Source organism: Macaca mulatta, chromosome X (genome assembly GCF_049350105.2).
Source record: "Macaca mulatta isolate MMU2019108-1 chromosome X, T2T-MMU8v2.0, whole genome shotgun sequence".
In the NCBI taxonomy this organism is placed as follows: domain Eukaryota; kingdom Metazoa; phylum Chordata; class Mammalia; order Primates; family Cercopithecidae; genus Macaca; species Macaca mulatta.
In genome coordinates, this window is record NC_133426.1 from 161237673 (window position 1) to 161259441 (window position 21769).

The 21769-nt window shown below is 37.0% G+C and overlaps 1 protein-coding gene across 9 annotated transcripts in view; it reads right to left on the reverse strand.

Moving 5' to 3' along the window:
• F8 (coagulation factor VIII) overlaps window positions 1-21769 on the reverse strand; it is a 198570-nt gene that overhangs the window by 98353 nt on the left and 78448 nt on the right. For 7 of the 9 annotated variants that reach the window (XR_013412903.1, XR_013412904.1, XM_077989005.1 and 4 more), the window contains exons 10-13: window positions 18541-18634; window positions 14114-14328; window positions 12155-12305; window positions 8642-8851 (exon numbers count right to left, since the gene is read on the reverse strand). Coding sequence is in view for 7 of the 9 variants with exons in the window: in XM_077989005.1 (XP_077845131.1) it covers window positions 8642-8851; window positions 12155-12305; window positions 14114-14328; window positions 18541-18634 (670 nt within the window). In the remaining 2 variants the exon portion in view is untranslated. The remainder of the gene's footprint in view (window positions 1-8641; window positions 8852-12154; window positions 12306-14113; window positions 14329-18540; window positions 18635-21769) is intronic. The other 2 variants (XM_077989004.1, XM_077989003.1) reach the window with 1 other exon arrangement.

A 21769-nucleotide genomic window follows, 5' to 3' on the forward strand; every position in this document is an offset into this window, starting at 1 on the left:
ACACACCCTGCTGTGATTGGCACACATGCACCCTGCCACACTACCATCAGAATACACACAAGCATATAGCCCACTGCCACTGCCCCAATGAAGCAATTTGGCTGGCACCGTCCCCCTCCCCCCCCACCATTGGAATGTTCTCGCCAGTGGACTGGGAACACCTCAACTCCTCCAGTGCAGCAGGTGCTTAACCTCAAAGGGCCAGAGAACAAAGCTGTGGGCCTGGTACCAGCACCCCTGGGATAGAGCACATAGCCCAGGTGTGCTGAACTGAGCCTTGGCCCCCTGAAATTTTCCAGAAACGAAGCCAGTCAGCTGAACCCAATTTATATCACAGTCAAACCCTCACTGGCCTCAAAGAATATGAAAGCAGAAACAGAAACTTCAAAGATTAAAGGAACATTAGCCCACACAGATGAGAAAAAAACCTGTTCAGTAATTCTGGCAACTAAAAAAGCCAGAATGTCTTCTTACATCCAAATAACTGCACTAGCTCCCCAGCAATGGCTCTTAACCAGGCTGAAATGGCTGAAATGACAGGCATAGAATTCAGAACCTGGATAGGAACAAAGATCATCAAGATTCAGGAGAAAGTGGAAACCTAATGCAAGGAATCTAAGGAATCCAATAAAACGATACAAGAGATGAAAGATGAAATAGCAATTTAAAAAAGAACCAAACCGATCTGATAGAGTTGAAAAACTCACTACAAGAATTCCAGTAATAAAATCAGAAGTATTAACAGCAGAATAGATGAAGCTGACAAAAGAATCTCAGAACTCGAAGACTGGTTTATTGAATCAACTCAGTCAGACAAAAATTTTAAAAAGAATGAACAAAACCTCTGAGAAATATAGGATAACTGAAGCAATCCCAAGAAAAAGAACAAAGCCAGAAGCATCGTGCTACCCAACTTCAAACTACACTACAAGACTACAGTAACCAAAACAGTATGGTACTGGTACAAAAACAGATGCATAGACCAATGGAACAGATTAGAGAACCCAGAAATAAAGCTACACACCTACAACCATCTTATCTTTGACAAAGTCAACAAAAACAAGCAATGGGGAAAGGACTTTCTATGCAATAAGTGATGCTAGGATAAATGGCTAGTTGTATGCAGAAGATTGAAACTGGACCTCTTCCTTATACCATATACAAAAATCAACTCCAGATGGATTAAAGACTTAAATGTACAACCTAAAACTATAAAAATCCTAGAAGAAAGCCTAGAAAATACCATTCTGGGCAAAGTCCCTGACAAAGATTTCATGGCAAAGACCCCAGAAGCAATTGCAACAAAACCAAAAATTGAAAAGTGGGGCCTAATTAAACTACAGAACTTCTGCACAGTAAAAGAAATTATCAATATCAACAGAATAAACAACAAACCAATAGAATGGGAGAAAATATTTGCAAACTAAGTATCTGATAAAGGTCGAATATCCAGAATCTATGAAAAACTTAAATTAACAAGCAAACAAAAATTTTTACAAAGGGCATAGGACATGAACAGACACTTCTCAAAGAAGATAACGCATGTGGCCAACAAATATATGTAAAATTGCTCAACATCACTAATCATTTGAGAAATGCAAATGAAAACCACAATGAGATACCATCTACCAGTCAGAATGCCTGTTATTACAAAGTCAAAAAATAACAGATGCTGGTCAGGTTTTGGAGAAAAGGGAACACTTACACACCGCTGGTGGGAATGTAGATTAATTCAGCCACTGTAGAAAGCAGTCTGGAGATTTCTCAAAGAACTTATAAGAGAATTACCATTTGACTGAGCAATCTCATTACTCATTACATACCCAGAGGAATATAAATCATTCTACTATAAAGACACATGCATGTATATGTTCATTGCAGCACTATTCACACTACCAAAGACATGGTTTCAACCTAAATTCCCATCAATGGTGAACTAGATAAAGATATTGTGGTACATATACACCATGGAATATTACACAGCCACAAAAAACAAGATCATGTCCTTTACAGCAACATGGATGGAGTTGGAGGCCATTATCCTAAGCGAATTAATGCAGGAACAGAAAAACAAATACTGCATGATCTCACTTATAAGTGGATTCTAAACATTGAGTACACATGGACACAAAGAAGAGAACAATAAGATGCTGGGGTCTACTTGAGGGTTGAGGGGTGAGGATGAAAAAACTACCTATTCAGTACTATGCTTGTTACCTGGGTGACAAAATAATCAGGACACCAAACCCCCATGAAATGCAATTTACCCATGTAACAAACCTGCACGTGTACCCCCTGAAGCTAAAATAAAGTTGGAAAGAAAAAAAAGAAAGAATGACAGAACTTTCCAAACCTAGAGAAAGATATGAATATCCAGGCACAAGAAGTTCAAAGAACATCAAGAAGATTCAACCCAAATAAGACTACCTCAAGGCATATAGTAATGAAATCTTAGAGGTCAAAAAAAGTATCTAAATGCAGTAAGGGAAAAGAAGCAAATACCATGTAAAGGAACTCCAATATGTCTAGCAACAGTCATAATAACAGAAACCTTATAGGCCAGGGGTAAAGGGATAACCTATTCAAAATGTTGAAGGTAAAAGACTTCCAAACTAGAATATTATATCCAGAAAAGTAATTCTTCAAACATTAAGGAGAAATAAAGACTTTTCCAGACAAATAAAAGCTAAGGAATTTAATCAACACTGGACCTATCTTATAAGAAATGGTAAAGAGAGTTCTTCAATCTGAAAGAAAAGGATGGCAAAGAGTAAGAAGAAATGATCTGAAGGCACAAAACTCACTGGCAATAGTAAGTACACAGACAAATACAGAATACGCTAGCACTGTAATTGCAGTGTGTAAACTACTCATATCTTTAGTATGAAGACTAAAAGAAAAGCCTAACAAAAATAAGAGTAACTATAATACAAAATTTTGTTAAGAGACAATGTAAAAAGACATAAATTGAGACAACAAAAAGTCAAAAAGAGGCAGGGGATGGACTTAAAAAGATAGTTTTTAGTTTTATCTTTGTTTTTTTTTCTTTGAATTGTGACTCAGAGTTAAGTTGTCAGCAGTTTAAAATAGTTGGTTATAAAATGTTACAAGCCTCATGATAACTACAAAGCAGAAACCTATAATAGATACACACACAAAAAATAAGAGATTAAAACATACTACTAGAGGAAATCACTTTTATAGAAAGACAGACAGGAAAGGAAGAAGAGAGGACTAATAAAACAACCATGAATCAAATAACCAAGTGGCACTAGTAACTGCTTACCTAACAATAGTAACATTGAGTGTAAATGAACTAAATTATTGAATGAAAAGACAAAGAGTGGCTGAATGGATGAAAACAAGATTCAACCGTATGCTGCCTGCAAGAAACTCACTTTACCTTATAAAGAAATGCAGACTGAAAATGAAGGCATGGAAAAAGATATTCCATGCAAATAGAAACAAAAAAGCAGGAGTAGCTATATCAGATAAAATAGACTTCAATCCAAAAACAGTGAAAAGAGACAAAGAAGGTCATTATATAATGATAAAGGGGTCAATTCAGCAAGATGAGATAATAATTCTAAATGTATATGCACCCAACACTGGAGCACTGAGATACATAAAGCAAATATTATTAGAACTAAAAAGAGAGATAGACCCCATTACAATAATTGGGCATTTCAATACCCACTTTCAGCACTAGACAGATTACTAGATAGAAAATCAACAAAGAAACATCACACTTAATATGCACTATACACCAAATGGACCTAATAGACACTTACAGAATATTTCATCCAATAGCCACAGAATACACATTTTTTTTCTCTTCAGCATATGAAACATTCTCAAAGACAGATTACATATTAGGCCACAAAACAATTAAAAATATTCCCCCAAAATGAAATCATATCCAGTATCTTTACTGATCTTAATGGAATAAAACTAGAAATCAATAACAAGAGGAACTTTGGAAACTATACGAATACATGGAAATTAACAACATGATTCTGAATGACCATTGGGTCAATGAAGAAATTAGGAAGAAAATTGGCCAGGAGCGGTAGCTCACGCCTGTAATTCCAGCATTTTGGGAGGCCGAAGCGGGTGGATCATGAGGTCAGGAGATCGAGGCCATCTTGGCTAACATGGTGAAACCCCATCTCCACTAAAATACAAAAAATTAGCTGGGTGTGGTGGCAGGCGCCTGTAGTCCTAGCTACTCGGGAGGCTGAGGCAGGAGAATGGCGTGAACCCGGGAGGTGGAGCTTGAAGTGAGCCAAGATCGCGCCACTGCACTCGAGCCTGGGCGAGAGTGAGACTCCATCTCAAAAAAACACAAAAAAACAAAAAACAAAAAACAAAACAAAACAAAAAAAAACAAAACAGAAATTAGGAAGAAAATTAAAAAAATTTTTAAACAAGTGAAAATGGAAATACAACATATCAAAACCTATGAAATATAGTAAAAGCAGAACTAAAGGAAAATTGTTAACAATAAATGCCTACATCAAAAAAGTAAAAGAACCTCAAATAAACAGCACAATGATATATTTTAAAGAACTAGAAAAGCAAGAGCAAACCAAACCCACAATTAGTAGAAGGAAAGAAATAATAAAAATGAGAGCAGAAATAAATGAAATTGAAACTAAAATAACAGTAAAAAGATCGATGAAATGAAAAGTTGGTTTTTAGAAAAGATAAACAAAATTGAGAAACCTCTAGCTAGACTAAGAAAAGAAAAAGATAAGACAGAAATAATTAAAATCATAGACAAAAAAGTAGACATTACAAATGATATCACAGAAATTCAAAGGATCATTAGAAGCTACTATGAGGAAATATATGCCAATAAATTGGAAAACATAGACGAAATGGATAAATTACTATACATATACAACTTACCAATATTGAACATAAGAAATACAAAACTTGGGCCAGGCACAATGGCTCATGCCTGTAATCTCAGTACTTTGGGAGGCCAAGGCGGGTGGATCGCTTGAGGCCAGGAGTTCGAGACCAGCCTGGCCATCATGGCAAAACCCCATCTCTACTAAAAATACAAAAATTAGCCAGGTGTGGTGGTGCACACCTGTAATCCCAGCTACGTGGGAAGCTCAGGCACAAGAATAACTTGAACCTGGAAGGCAGAGGTTGCAGTGAGCTTAGATTGAATGCACTCCAGCCTGGGTGAAGAACAAGATTTTTAAAAAAAAGAAAAGAGAAGAAAAGAAAAGAAAAGAAAGGAAAAGAAAAGAAGAGAGAGAGAGAGAGAAAGAAAGAAAGAAAGAAAGAAAGAAAGAAAGAAAGAAAGAAAGAAAGAAAGAAGGAAGGAACTTGAATAGATTAATAACAGTGATGAGCTAGAAATAGTAAAAAAAAAGTCTCCCAACAAAGAAAAGCTCAGGACCTGATGGCTTCATTGCTGAATTCTACTGAACATTTTTTTTTTAAAAGAACAAATACCAACTCTCCACAAACTATCCCAAAAATCAAGGAGGAGTAAATACTTCCAAACTGATTCTACAGGCCAGTATTACCCTGAAACCAAACCAGACAAAGACACACACATACACAAAAAGAAACTACAGGCCAATATCTCTGATGAACATTGATGCAAAAATCCTCAACGAAATACTAGCAAACCATATTCAACAACACAGTAAAAGATCATTCATCATGATCAAGGGGGATTCATCCCAGGGATGCAAGGATGGTTCAACATATGGAAATGAATCAATGTGATACATCATATCAACAGAATGAAGGACAAAAAACATATGATCATTTCAATTGATGCCAAAAAGATTAAATTCAACATCCCTTCAGGATAAAACTCTCAACAAACCAGGTACAGAAAGCATACCTCAAAACAATAAAGGCCATATATGACAAACTATGGCTAATATCATACCAAATGTGGAAAACTGAAAGCCTTTTCTCTAAGATCTGAAACAAGATAAGGATGCCCACTTTCACCAATTCTATTAAACGTAGTCCTGGAAGTCCAAGCCAGAGCAAGTAATCAAGATAAAGAAATAAAGGGTATCCAAATTGGAAAGGAAGAAGTCAAATTCTCCTTGTTTATAGATGACATAATCTTGTATTTCACATAAAAAAACTAAAGACTCCACCAAAAAGCTATTAGAACTGATAAGCAAATTCAGTAAAGTTGCAGGATACAAAACCAACATGCAAAAGCAGTAGCATTTCTATATATCAAGAGCTAACAACCTGAAAAAGAAATTTTAAAAAAATCATTTACAATAGCTACAATAAAACTAGATATCTCTATAATGAAAACTAAAATACTGATAAAGGGAATTGAAGAACACACAAAAAAATGAAAAGGTATCTATCCCATGTTAATGGGCTGGAAAAACTCATATTGTTAAAGTAGCAATGCTACCACACTTAATGTAATACCTATCCAAATACCAATGAAGTTTTTCACAGAAATAGAAAAAAGAATCTTAAAATTTGTATGGAACCACAAAAGACTCCAAACAGCCAAAGCAAACCTGAGCAAAATGAACAAAGCTGGAGGCATGACACTACTTGACTTCAAACTATACTACAAAGCTGTAGTAACTAAAACAGCATGGTACTGGCATAAAACCAGAAACATATGCCAGTGGAACACAACAGAGAACCTAGAAATAAATCCACACATTTATAGCCAAACTCATTTTTGACAAAGTACCAAAAACATGCACTGGTGAAAGAGTAGTCTCTTCAATAAATGGTGTGGGAAAACTGGATATACACATGCAGAAGAATGAAACTAGACCCCTATTTCTCACTATATACAAAAATAAAATAAAAATGGCTTAGAGACTTAAATATAAAACCTGAAAGTATGAGACTACTGGAAGAAAACATTGGGGGCATGTGCCAGGACATTGGTGTGGGAAAGATTTTGCAGGTAAGACCTCAAAAGCACAGGGAACTAAAGCAAAAGTAGACAAATGGGATTATATCAAGCCATAAGCTTCTGCACAGCAAAAGAAACAATTAACAAAGTGAAGAGATAATCTTAGGATGGGATGAAATATTTGCAAACTATACAACTGAGAGGACGTTAATAACCACAATATATAAGAAACTCTAGTCAATAGCAAAAAAACAAAGAACCCTATTAAAAATGGAAAACGATCTGAATAGACATTTCTCAAAAGAAGACATACAGGCCGGGCACAGTGGCTCACGCCTGTAATCCCAGCACTTTGGGAGACTGAGGCCGGTGGATCACGAGGTCAGGAAATCAAGACCATCCTGGCTAACACGGTGAAACCCCGTCTCTACTAAAAATATAAAAAATTAGCTGGGTGTAGTGGTGGGCACCTGTAGTCTCAGCTACTCGGGAGGCTGAGGCAGGAGAATGGCGTGAACCCGGGAGGTGGAGCTTACAGTGAGCCGAGATCGCACCACTGCACTCCAGCCTGGGCAACAGAGTGAGATTCCATCTCAAAACAAAAAAAAAAAAACAAGAAGAAGACATACACATGGTCAACAGGTATATGAAAAAGTGCTCAACATCAATAATTACCAGAGAAATGCAAACCAAAGGCACAATGAGATATTTCACTTCAGTTAAATGGCTTTTATCAAAAAGACAAAAAAAATTAATGAATGCTGCTGAGGATGTGGCAAAAGGGGAATGCTTGTACACTGTTGGTGGGAGTGTAAATAAGTACAAATACTGTGGAAAAGAGTAAGGAATTTCCTCAAAAAACTAAAAACTAAAAATAGAACTACTATGTGATCCAGCAATCCCACTGCTGGATATATATCCAAAGACAGGAAATCAAGGTATCAAAGAGAGAGCTGCACACCAACACTTACTACAGCACCATTCACAATAGCTAGGATATAAAATCAACCTAAGTATACATCAACAGATGAATGGATAAAGACAGTGTGGTATATGTACACAATAGAATATTACTCAGCCATTAAAAAGAATGAAATCCTGTCATTTGTGGCAACATGTGTGAGCTTGGATGTCATTATATTAAGTGAAATAAGCTAGGCATAGAAAGACAAATATCACATGTTTTCACTTACATATGAGAGCTTAAAAAGTGGATCTCACAGAGATAGAGAGTAGAATGGTGCTTAACAGAGTTTGGGAAGGGTACGTTGGATGGGGTAGAATGAAGAGAGGTTGATTAATAGGTATAAAATTACACTTAAATAGAAGGAATAAGTTGTAGTGTTCGATATTACAGTAGGGTGACTATAGTTAACAATAATTTATTGTGTAATTCAAAATAACTAGAAGAGTGGAATTGGAATGTTCCTAACAGAAATAATAAGTTTTTGAGGTGATGAATATCCCAGTTACCCTAATTTGATCATTACACATTGTATGCTTGTATGAAAATATCACATGTACCCCCTAAATAGGCACAACTATTATGTATCCATAAAAATTGTAAAAATTAGCCCTTGGCATGTGAAGGCACTTTTTAGAGCAAAGACTCTTAAGTTAAGTACTTGAGTGGGTGCTGTCATTAAAATGCCTGGCAATTACCAGAATCACTTGAACATGTGAGTTACTGGGCAAAAGAGCATATGAATGACTAGTGAAGCATTCACAGCTGTTGGTACAAGAATAATATACATAACTAACCTGGGTTTTCCATCGACATGAAGACAGTTTCTCCTGAGAATGGGAATAGGGTAAGTGTGTCTTCATAGACCATTTTGTGTTTGAAGGTATATCCAGAGAAGAAGACAGAAAGGAAGTCAGTCTGTGCTCCAATGCTTAGAATGTACCAGTATGCCACCTCATGCAAACAAACTGACAACTGCAGACTATCAAAAACATAGCCATTGATGCCTGCAAAAACAATGGGGAAAAAGAGATTTAGTCATATCACAGATTTAGTATTTTGGATTGTGATTGTCATGATACAATTAGGAATTATTGTATGTTATGCCCATTATCTTATTCCCAGGAAGAGATATTATGTCTTCAAAAAAAGTAGATTGTTAATAATCAGTTGGGCCACAATCCCAATGTGAGGAGATAGTCATAAACCATCATGATAAAGATTAATTTGGATGTTTTATGGGAGGCATTTTGATGAGTAGCAGGATGTTTGCATGGTCTTAAAGTATATCCCTTCAAACCATTTATTAATTGCAAGGGTGAAAATGGTAACTACACAGAGGAGAAACCAGAAAAAAAACCTTTGGGTGCTTAAAGTTACCTTAAAGTTATCAAGGTCCAGATTCAAGGAAATTAAAGAAGCAGGACAAGTAGTTACTTGTACTAGATCCCTGTACCTCAAGGAAGAAATGCCATAAATGACAGCATTGGTTGATACAACTGGAATACCAGCTGTAAATTACAGAAATGTGTTTTATCATTTTGAAGTGTCTGTAATTTCATAACATCATTCTGTTTATGTAAAAGAATATCTTTATTCACAGGAAATGTGCATTAAAGTATTGAGAGGTAAAGGGGTGTGATGTCTGTAACCCATTTTCAAATGGAAAATAAGTAACAGAAGTGTGTATATAAAGAAAAGAAAATCAAAAACAAAATTGCAAAATGTTAAACATTTGTGAATCTGGGTAAAGGGTGTATGCAAGTTCCCTGTATTATTCTTGTAACTTTTCTGTACATTTTAAATTATTTCAAACTAAAGAGCTAAGCAAAAGTAACATTGGCCTTAGACTATAAAGGGAATTGTTTCTGAAAGCCTCTTCCACACATCCATCCATCCATCCATTCAATAAACACTTGTCTACTCTGTTACTAGGTACTGTGTAAGATGGTTGCCCACAAACCACTAAGCAATACTCAGACATTGGCTTAGTATAACTAATTAATAATTGAAGTTTTTTCCTATACAGCATTAAGAGATATTATAAAGATATTATAATTAAAGATGCAGTCTTAATGCAGAATAGATAAATATATCAAACAGAATATAGAGTCCAGAAACTGACAAGATATAAGTGGAAACTTAATATATAATAAAGGCAGCATCTCCAACCAGTACAGTAAAAAAATGAGCTATTTGGTAAATGATAATAGAATATATGACTATCCACTTGGAAAAAATAGATTCCTCTTCGTTTCACATAGCTAACAAAAATAAACTCCTTTTAAATTAATCTGAATTTGGCCTAAGGGTACCTTTGCACTTGAGTCCTTGCACAGCAAAGTTGCAGCCTGGTTTGGTTGATGAACTAACTGAAAGCCTAATTTAGGAATATGCTTTTATAACAAACAGCTCAGTCTCAGCCGACTATAGCAGCTGAACTTCCATCAATTGCAGGCGACCAACACCTTCAAATAAGGCAAAAATGCCCAACTGTAATCACTTAAGATGTCTCTAAACCTCACTTCCAATTTCTATCCATACTACGTTGCTGGTTGCTGTTCTGTATTTGGTTCTGAGGGCTATCTGATTCTAGAACCATGTATAAAAGCCAATTATAATCTTTAAAGTACGTTTGTTGTATTTTTGCCTTTTAACACTCCACATGGATTAAATAATTACATGTCTTTTGTAAAATATGTACACACTACTTTTGGCTGCTGTACTAGTCTGCTAGGGCTGCCATAACAATACACCACAGACTGGGAGGCTTAAATAACAGGAATGTGTTTTCTCACAGTTTTGAACACTAAAATTCCAAGATCAAGGTGTTGGCAGGTTTGGTTTTTACTGAGGCCTCTCCTTGCTTGGTCTTTCCTCTGTGCATATGCATCCCTGGTGTCTCTGTGTGTACACATTTCCTCCTCCTCCTCCTCCTCCTCTTCCTCCTCCTCCTCCTCCTCCTCCTCCTTCTTTTTTGAGATGGAGTCTTGGTCTGTCCACCAGGCTGGAGTGCAGTGGCACAGTCTCAGCTCATTGCAAGCTCCACCTCCCGGGTTCCCGCCATTCTCCTGCCTCAGCCTCCCGAGTAGCTGGGACTACAGGCGCCCGCCACCTCGCCCGGCTAGTTTTTTGTATTTTTAGTAGAGACGGGGTTTCACTGTGTTAGCCAGGATGGTCTTGATCTCCTGACCTCATGATCCGCCCGCCTCGGCCTCCCAAAGTGCTGGGATTACAGGAGTGAGCCACTGCGCCTGGCCTCTTCAGGATTTTTAGTTGCATCCAGTGGGACACACAGGGAAATGTGTGCTCACTCCATCTTAAACATCTTAATAATCAGAATTTCGAAAGGCATATATTGGTTTTGAAAAGACTATACTACTTATCCACTAATATAGCATGAGAACATTCTTTTATCCACAAGCCCACTAGTAATTATAATTTTGGCAGTTTGATGGGTATAAAGTGCTATCTCATTGTTATCCTATTTCGCATTTCCCTGTAGCATATAGTGCAATTGGAATTTTTCACCATATTTTTGACCATTCAGATTTGTGGGTATATATAAACATATACACATGTGTATGTACACAATGGGCTGAATTGTGTTCCCCCATCCCATACTTATACCTTGCAGTCCTAAACCCCAGTACCTCAGCATGTGACTATACTTGGAGATAGTGTCTTTAAATAGGTAGTTAGTTAAAATAAGGTCATTACGGTGGGCACTAGCCCAACATTACGGGCATCTTTATTAGAAGAGGAGATTAGGACAAAGATATATAAAGGAGAAACCATGTGAAGACAAGGGAGAAAGCCATCTACAAGACAAGGAGAGAAGCCTCAGAAGAAACCAATGCTGCCCACATCCTGATCTCAAGCCTCCAGAGTTGTAAGACAATAGATATCTGCTGGTTAAGCCACCCAGTCTGCAGTACTTTGTTATGGCAGCATTAGAAGACTAATACAATGTATGTATGTGTTTATATATGATTATATAATTATAGAGAAAATATGTCTTAAAATATTACCTGGGCATGGAATGGTTGGTGAAAAGACATAATATAGAAGGAGATGGGGAATTAAAAGGGAGGGGAAACCAAGTAAACATTGAAAGGAAAAAATGGTGACTGGATTTTTAAAATATGGATTATATGATCACGTGTATTTGAGTAAAAATTATAATTTATAGGTAACACAATTGTTAAATTTATATACACATACAATTCATTCATTATCTGGACATCACTTTGATTACATCGATTTTTCTTTATTCACCACCCACTGGACTTAAGTGCTGCTTTACTCACTGTGCATGATGTTGGAGGCTTGGAACTCTGGATCCTCAAGCTGCACTCCAACTGGATTGGGGAGAAAGCGTTGTATATTCTCTGTGAGGTACCAGCTTTGGTTCTCATCAAAAACAGAAAACAGGATGACATTCCTCTTGTCTGACATTATCTGTTAATTACATATATTGAAAAGGGTAAAGAAATGCTGCTGATGTTGTCACGTAGGAGCTAGCAGTCTATGATGAAAGCGATGGCATGCATGTGATATATCTAATCCGTTGGTTTAATTCCATTTCCTCTTAGGCATGTACCAGGGCTTGGGAGTTGGGGGTGGGTGCTATGAGCAGTGAGTATATGCTTACAACAAATGTGTCCCCAGGACAAAAGGGTGACTGACCCAGTGAACTTAGTTTTTCTGCACCCAAGGACATATGCTGCTTGATTTTTTTGGTACAGTCTGTAGCCTTAATTCTCCTCATGTTCAGATTAGAAGATTTAACTCCTTAAAGAATCAAGTGATTATTCAGTGCCTTTCTTAAGTTAGTTAAGTCAAATGAGATACTGACTTTCCTAAACTTCCATCTAGCAACTGACCTTCCACAAGGCTATAAAAAATTAAAAATAGAAAAACAGAAATCAAATAAGAAAGATAAGGTGAACCACAAAAATGTCGAACAACACTAATACCTTAAATTTTCTGTTTAAAACATTCAAATTTTTTTCAGAAGAGCAGTTTGTATATGAACCAGATTTATGAATTAGATTTATGAATTGCTAATTGGATCTGCTAAGATTTCATATGTAAACCTCACTAATACGTATAAACTTTATTTTTTATAACCTATAGCTATATAAACCAAAATACTGAAGAGAGGAGATTGGAGAATATAGAATAATATTTCAGTTATCTTCCCAAAAGTGATGAAAAAACTAAAATTAGGAAAAATTGGTCAGGACAAGTACTTGGCAAAATTTATACTTCTCTGAGTTTATGTGCCACGTGTTTTATTGGCACCAAAGTTCATATACTTTACTCTCTAAACAAATGAAATGTTTTCAGACTAGTAGGGATCTTATGTATCATAAATATAATCAAATGGACACATAGTCAAGCCTCAGCAATATGGCAACGAGTTATTCTGGGGCCAAGCAATGAGTTTTTGTGAAGAACTAAGTTTTTCTTGTTCAGAGAATGTAGTTTTATTTTTTAAAGCAGTAGAAATGATCCAAATTCTAGCCATATTTTGAAATATTTTATATCTTTCCTGATGTTTTGCCCAAAAGTATTTATTAAGCTTTTTTTTTTTTTTTTTTTTTTTTCTGAGACAGGGTGTGGCTTTGTCACCCAGGCTCACTGCAGCCTTGACCTCCTGGGCTCAAGCTATCTTCCCACCTCAGCCTCCTGAGTAGGTGGGACTACAGGCACATGCCACTATGCCCAGCTAAATTTTTTTTTTTTGTAGAGACAAAGTCTAGGATGGTCTCCAAATCCTGAGCTCAAGCAATTCTCCCGCCTCGGCCTCCCAAAGTGCTGAGATTACAGGCGTGAGCCACTGTACCTAGCCTATTAGGCTCTTACTAAGTGCCATACACTGTGCTACATGCTGCAGACATGTTAATTTTGAGGTGCTTTTGAATCACCCATAATGAGATGCCCATGGAAGAAATCTAGGCTGTAGATACAAATTTGTGGGTCATCTGAAAGTAGACATGTAAAAATGGGGAGGATCACCTAGAGAGAGCTAAATCCCAGACTAGGAAAAATCTAGGGCCTACATTCTATGGCCTATCCATCCAGCAGGCATGTTTACTACACCAAACTCAAATTCAGTAAAAGCTAAGCTCATTTCTTTTACTGACCTATATTGCAAACCATTATATTTTCTTCAGGTTATAAGGGGACATACACTGAGAATTTATGTGCATCTCGCCTCATTTTTAGCTTCAAATCCAGCACTTGGAAAGGCAAGAACTCACCTGGTTTCCTCTTTGATCTACAGATTCTTTGTAGCAGATGAGGAGAGGGCCAATGAGTCCTGAAGCTAGATCTCTCTCCATATTAATGAAACTAGAGTAATAACGGGTCAGGCACCGAGGATCTGATTTAGTTGGCCCATCTTCTACAGTCACTGTCCATTTATATTTGAATATTTCTCCTGGCAGAATTGGAAAATCCTTCAAATGTTTTACACCTATCCACAAGCAAACCCAGAAATAGCTCAATTAGAGTACAACAAGCCACATATCGGTAATCATGTTGTTGTTGCAAGAGTTCTACAAATCTGTATGTACATATGAAGTTTCTCAGGAAGTGGAAGCTAAAGTTGCGCCTATTATAATTTTAAGATTCACACAATTTTTCAGAAAAGTAAAAAAGCTATAATTGATTATCCAGTCGACTGTGAAAGTTTCAGGCCTGAATATATGTCAAAGAGCTTGGCACTGGAGTTTTAGGACACAGTCTCTGACTTCTGTGAGGAAAGGGAGCAAGAACTGAGATCTGCCCTCAGGGTAATGGGTCCTCAGGACAAGAACTAATTTTAGTAATTAAGTCTCATTCTGGGTATGTTTAATACCTGAAGATCCAATCTAAATCAAAATTTTAATTTTATATTCATTCTAAGCTCTTCCTCACCTCACTAAGTTATGCCTGACCTATGGTTAGAGAACCCATAGAAAGGGAACGGTGTTGAGGTCAGGAGTTTGAGACCAGCCTGGTCAACATGGTGAAACCCCATCTCTACTGAAAATACAAAAATTAGCCAGGTGTGGTGGCAGGCACTTGTAATCCCAGCTACTTGGGAGGCTGAGGCATGAGAATCGCTTGAACCTGGGAGACAGAGGTTGCAGTGAGCCGATATCACACCAATGCACTCCAGCCTGTGGGATAGAGTGAGACCCTGTCTCGAAAAAAAAAAAAAAAAAAGAAAGAGAATGGTGTAGTATGTTCTTTCAATATTTCTCAGCCTTCTCTTCCCTTTTTCAGGAGCTGGGGGTGAGGTAGGGTAGGTAATAAAAGAAAGGGCAAACAGACTCTTGTTTAACAGGTCCTGCTGCTCTATCTTTGATAACACTATTTGGTCATCAAAGTTCTCTGTGTGGGAGGTGCCCAAATGCTGGTCTTTTCATAGGACCCATGTATGGTTTCTTTAGAGTTACCATGGGGACCTCAGCACTACATAGTTCCATGACATGAGAGATGTTTCTTTCAGCTATCCTTCTGCAACTCTCCTTTCCCCATCAGCTCTTCTTACTTCCAGTGATACATCCAATACTCTATTGGTTCTGCTATCCCTTTAGCGTGCCTAACTGCCTTCTTGGGCAGAATATCTTCAAAAAGGGTAAAGCCCAGCTACTTTCAACAGCATTCACTTGTTACAGAAGAAACTCATGTCAAACAGCAGAAAGGTAAACTGCTCCACTCTTGCCCTCTCTTCTTGCCCACTATTATGGGCATTACAGCCTTCAAAATTCTCCATGGAAAAAGCAGTTTACCAGTAACTGTATCCATGTATGCCTCCAAATTTCAGGATACACATTCAAAATCTCCCCAGTACTCTGTACTATGCCTTCTTCTATAAAGAAATGCAAATAAAGAATTCTTATCAGCAATAAGGAATATTAGAAAACAGGGGAAGGATTTTTTTTTTTTTTTTTTGAGATGCAGTCTTGCTCTGTTGCCCAGGCTAGAGTGCAGTGGTATGATCTTGGCTCACTGCAACCTTTACCTCCCAGTTTCAAGCAATTCTCCTGCCTCAGCCTCCTGAGTATCTGGGATTACAGGCACACGCCACAGTACCCGACTAATTTTTTTTTTTGTATTTTTAGTAGAGATGGGTTTTCACCATATTGGCCAGGCTGGTCTTGAACTCCTGACCTCAAGTGATCCACCCACCTTGGCCTCCCAAAGTGCTGGGATTACAGGCATGAGCCACTGCACCCAGCGGGAAAATTTTTATAACCAGTCTTTCTGCCCATGATGTGATACTGAAGGATTCAGAAAGTTCACCCTCTGTGTACCACATATTTAGAAGTTACTTGAGAATATACTTCCAGAAAAACAAAAGAAGAAATCAAAAAATAGAAATATACAAGAGAAAAGAAGTTAATGCTATTAACTGCAAGAATGTCTTTAAAAAGAAAAATATTTGGTTCCAGCACTTTGGGAGGCTAAGGTAGGCAGATCACTCGAGCTCAGGAGTTCGAGACCAGCCTGGGCAACAAGGTAACACCCCATTTCTACAAAAAATTTTAAAAAATTAAAAAATTAGCTGGGCATGGTGGTGTGTGCCTATGGTCCCAGCTACTCAGGAGGCTGAGGTGGGAGGGTAGCCTGAGCCTGGGAGGTGGAGGTTGCAGTGAGCCAAGATCGTGTCACTGTACTCCAGCCTGGGTGACAGAGCGAGACCCTGTCTCAAAAAAAAATAAAAATAAAAGATTTGGATACTAAGCAATAAACAGAATGATTAAGAAGCTGAAGGGCCTAAGAAATAGGGTTGAAGAAGCATACATTTCTTTTCTTAATAAAAGGAAACAAAGTCTTACTTCAGGATACAGACACAAAAATTATAAGATCAATATGGTCCTAATACAAAAGCTAAAATTGAGCATGATATCAAACTACTGATGAGGAATAATGAAGGAGAATCTATTTGATCTTTTTATTTTTAAATTGACACATGATAATTGCACATATTTATGGGGTACAGAGTAATATTTCAATACATGTATACATGTGTAATGATTAAACCAGGGTAATTAGTACATACCCATCATCTTAAACATTTATCATTTCTTTGTGTTGGGAACATTCCAAATCCTCTCATCTAGCTATCTGAAAATATATGTCATTGTTGACTACAGTCACCCTACAGTGCTATAGAACATTAAGACTTACGCCTCCTATCTAGCTGGAATTTAGCATTCATTAACCAATGTCTCCTTATTTCCCCCTCCCCTTCCCCTCTTTAGCCTCTAGTAACCACTATTTTATCTCTACTTCTGTGAGATCAACTTTTTTCCTTCCACATATTATTTTATCTTAATAGTAAAATCACTTGAGCTGTAGAAAAGAGAGCAATCATAGCATATTACCTAGTTCTGCAGTTAACATTTATAAAAAGAAACTTGCATACTAAAATAATACAATGCTGTTTTTTAATTTTTTAAGCTTTAGAAAAAATATATAGACAAAGCAAGGAAGAGTTATTTCAAATTACGGTATAAAATGTAAATGTTATCAAGTTTAGTTTTGTAAAAGTAAAGGAATGGCTAGCAGCAGTGGAGAAAAGAAAGGTTTGGGGAAAGGAAAAGTGAGGGGTACAGTTTTTAATATCCTTAATTTATGAAGTATGGAGTCAAAAGATATTTTCCAATCATGATTGGAAAAATCCAATCATGGATTGAAAATATATTACTAAAAGTTGATGTTTAGTATATTTTTGAAGTTCTAATGATAGCCAATGGAACTGAAAACACTGATAAAACTGAAATAACTTGAATGGAAAGAAGCACAAAACAAAGTAACTATATAGTGTCTAAAGTTGAAAAACAAAGAGTTAGCAGTATAAGTAACTTTTTAGAGATGTAGAGATAACCACCAAAAATCAAAACAGAAATTCTTAAAAATGGAATCCTCTAGGGAGGCAGTCCTTTTGTAGTTTTAAGCATACGCATCTATTATTTTGATAAATATTCATCCAAAATTAAATAATAGAAAGAATACATATAACATCCAATCTACTAAAAGAAAAAATAAATCTTTAAACAACAAACAATATAGTAAATAAAAACTGGAGTTGTGAACTATTTAGAAATGAATATGCGAAGAACCCTGAAAATATCAAACTAGATACCAAAAGTGAGAGTGAAACCCTGTTGAGAGAGAGAGAGAGAGAGAGAGAGAGAGAGAGAGAGAGAGAGAGAGTGAGAGAGAGAGAGAGAACAAGGAAGAGCAATAACATGGAAGCTGCAGCAAAGAATCCTGAAAATATCAAACTAGATACCCAAAGTGTGGAATACCACACTAGATACCAAAAGTGTGGAATGTAGCTGAAAACTGTACTCAGAAAAAAAAAATTATCTTAAGTGCCAGAAGAATCAGCTTCAAGATTTTAGGGCATTTATAGTAGTTGCAGTGGAAAAGAGACAATCTAATTGGCTGTGCAATATTTGAACGTCACCACTAGGTAATAGGAAAAACACATCAGGTGACTCTTCACTAATTTACATGAAACATCACCTGAGGATTCCTATAATTGATTTTTATAACTTTAGACTGGAGCTTGAGGTCCAGCCAACAGTTGGAGAAAGGACCAACATGATTTTAGCTGTTATTGATGATATTGATTTAATCTGTATCTACAGGTAAAAAAGAGCTATAAATCGAGGGAATACTTACTTACCTTTTGGTAATCTCCTTGAATACAAAGGACGGACATCAGTGATTCCGTGAGGGTAGATGTTATATGGTCTGCTTGCTTGATTCTTAAATATAATCTGAAAGTATAAGTGAGATCTAAGATCAAATCCTAAAACAACTAGGATCAACAAGAAAACTGTGGTCTAACTCCAGATAAATAAAAGCGGCCTCTATCTACATTATAGTAATTTGAGGCTAGATAAAACTCAAAATATTTGGTCTTTTCATGAAATTGTCCCTTGGCATGCATGGGGGATTGGTTCCAGGACCCCCGCAGATACCAAACTCTGTGATGCTCAAGTCTCTAATGTAAAATGATGTAGTATTTGCATATAACCTATGCACATCCTCTCATGCACTTTAACTCATGTCTAGATTTCTTATAGTACATAATATAATGTAAATGCTATGTAAATAGTTGTTATACTGTATTGTTTCTTTGTATTATTATTTATTGTTGTATTATTATCTTTTATTGTTTTGGGTTGTTTTTTGAATACTTTCAATTGATGGTTGTTTGAATATGAGACTAGAAACCCAATGATACTGAAAGATAAAAATAAAATCTTAAACATCCCCAAACAACTGAAGAGACCCCTTTCTTGACCGAGGAGACCCCAGAGATGGCTTAAAAACTGAGTTTCTGACCATGATGGGATGGGAGATCAGGCATGCCTTGTTACATTCCCTCCCTCCCTAATCTGCTATTAGACTTTCTTTCTTAAGGGTTAAACATAAACCAGTCCTTTCTAAAGACGTGCTGGATTCCCCTCCCTTTGTGCAGTTTTGACACAACGACTGACCAGCATTCCTTCCTGATGAGAGACCACTGACCATGGACTGGCTCTGGCCAGTTTACAGAGGCTGCCTCTGTGTCCTCTGTTTCATCTTTTGACATATACAGCCTAATTTTCATGCAACTAAATGTTAAGTCTCCACCCCAAAGTGAACATGGAATGTATGTAATATGCATGTTTGCATGTGCCCCATCATAAATATTCACAGCTCTTCCTGGAACCTGTTAAATATGTATACTTAGCCAACTCATTCAGCATAAATCCCTAACTCATCCTTCCTTCTTCAAAGTGCTTGCTTCCAGTTGCTGCCAGAGGCTACACTTCCCAGCCTGCAACCCTTTCCACTCCAAATTTACAAACTTATGATTCTTCAGTTGACAATGTGGAGGGCGACAGTACTTAGGTTTCTCTCTAAAGGCCCCTTTCCATTTCTTTAAAAATTGTTTCAATTGCTTCAGGAAGTGTTCTCTGCACCTTCTCACACTAATTGAAATTTGGATGTCTGCTGAGGACACTGCTTCCTTTCAGCCTTTTTCACTATTTGGGCATTAAATTCACTGATAATAGAGAAAGAGACAGTGTTTCAGGAGATAAAATCTTCAGTGAATGAGCAGGCATGACCAAGAGGACAGTTGATTACAGTATTAAGCAAGGGTGGCAGGTGGTATTGCCTGATTGCACCAGCTGTAAAAGAAAACAAAGGCCTACGTGCAGTGGCTTGTGCCAGTACTTTGGGAGGCTAAGGCAGGAGGATCGTTTGAGCCCAGGATTTCAAGACCAGCCTGGGTAACATAGTGAGACCTCATCTCTACAAAAAATTTAAAAATTAGCTGGGCATGGTGGTGCATGCTTGTAGTCCCAGCAATTTGGGAGGCTGAGGTGGGAGGATCACTTGAGCCCAGGAAGTCGAGGCTGCAGTAGTGAGCTGTGATCACACCACAGCACTCCAGCCTGGGTGACAGAATGAGACCCTATCGAGAGAGAGAGAGAGAGAGAGAGAGAGAGGAAAGCTGCAGTGAAGAACCCTTAAAATATCAATCCCACCTCCAGATCTGAGCTGTGTGATATGAGGATAAAAATACAACTTCCACTTCTGCTCTTGTCTTAAAACCCAGTCATTTGTTAAGCCCACGAAGCAGCTGATTCCTTACCTGCATCTAAGCAGCAGAATGATACTTCGAATAACAGCAGTTTTGCTTCTTTCCAATATTAAAATGCTTTTTTTCCATTTTTTTCGCCCTAAGAATACTCACTAGGATTTCCAATATAATATTAAGTAGAGATGGTGATATCTGTCACCTGTGTCTTGTCCTGATCTTAAACAGAAGGATTTCTGACTGTCACCACCAAGTACAATGGTTACAAGTTTTTTGCAGATCTTTATCAGGATAATGATAATTATTTCCTTGTAATCTCAATTTCCCATGAGTTTTTATTATGAATGGATGTTGAATTTTGACAAATGCTTTTTCAGAAGCTATTGGAATTATCAAATTATATTTTTCCTTTTATGTGTTAATATGGTAGATTGCCACATTTGATTTTCTAATGTTAATCTAGTACTCCTGGGATAAGTCAACTTCATAATATGTATTATCTTTTTAATATATTGCTGTATTAGGTTTATAAAATTTTGTTTAGGATTTTTTGAACCCATGTTTATAATGAAATTGGTCTGTAATTTTTAATTTTCCTTTCTCATGGTGACATAGTCAGGTTTATAACCAAATGTTATACTAGCCTAATAAAAATAATTGATCTTTCATTTTTTATACTCTACATTTTAAATTTTAATATAAAGTTATTTATTTATTGAATATTGATATAAATTGCCAATAAAATGGCAATTCTTGCTAGGTTGATATTTTCTTTTAACACATGAAAGATATGATTTAATTGTCTTCTTACTTTCTTTTTTGCTCTAGAGAAGTAAGCTATCAGTCTATGTGGCAATTTAAAACATGGTCTGCAATTCTTTGGCTCTTCTCTCATCAAGAAGTAGATCAAATTTTCCCTCTTCTTGATTCGAGGTGGGTTTTGGCTGCTTTCAACTAACAGATAATGGCATAAAGTGCTGTGTGACTTCTGATGCTGATTGCAAAAAGTGAGGCATTTTCTGCTTTATTAACTAGAATACACAGTTAGAGCCTTGAGTCACCATATAAGAAGTCCCACTACCCTGAGGCTGCCACAGTGTGAAGAAGCCAAACAACATGGACAGACAACATGTAGGTGCTCTGGTTGGTAGTTCTAATTGTCAAGTCATTGCTACTCAGGTACCAGATATATGAGTGAAGCGGTCTTGGTCCCTCAAGATCCACTGATCAACATCAAGTGACCTTGGTCAATGATAAATAACTGCCCAGCTGAGCCTGAACTCCTGACACAAATAATCTATAAGAATAATAAAACAGC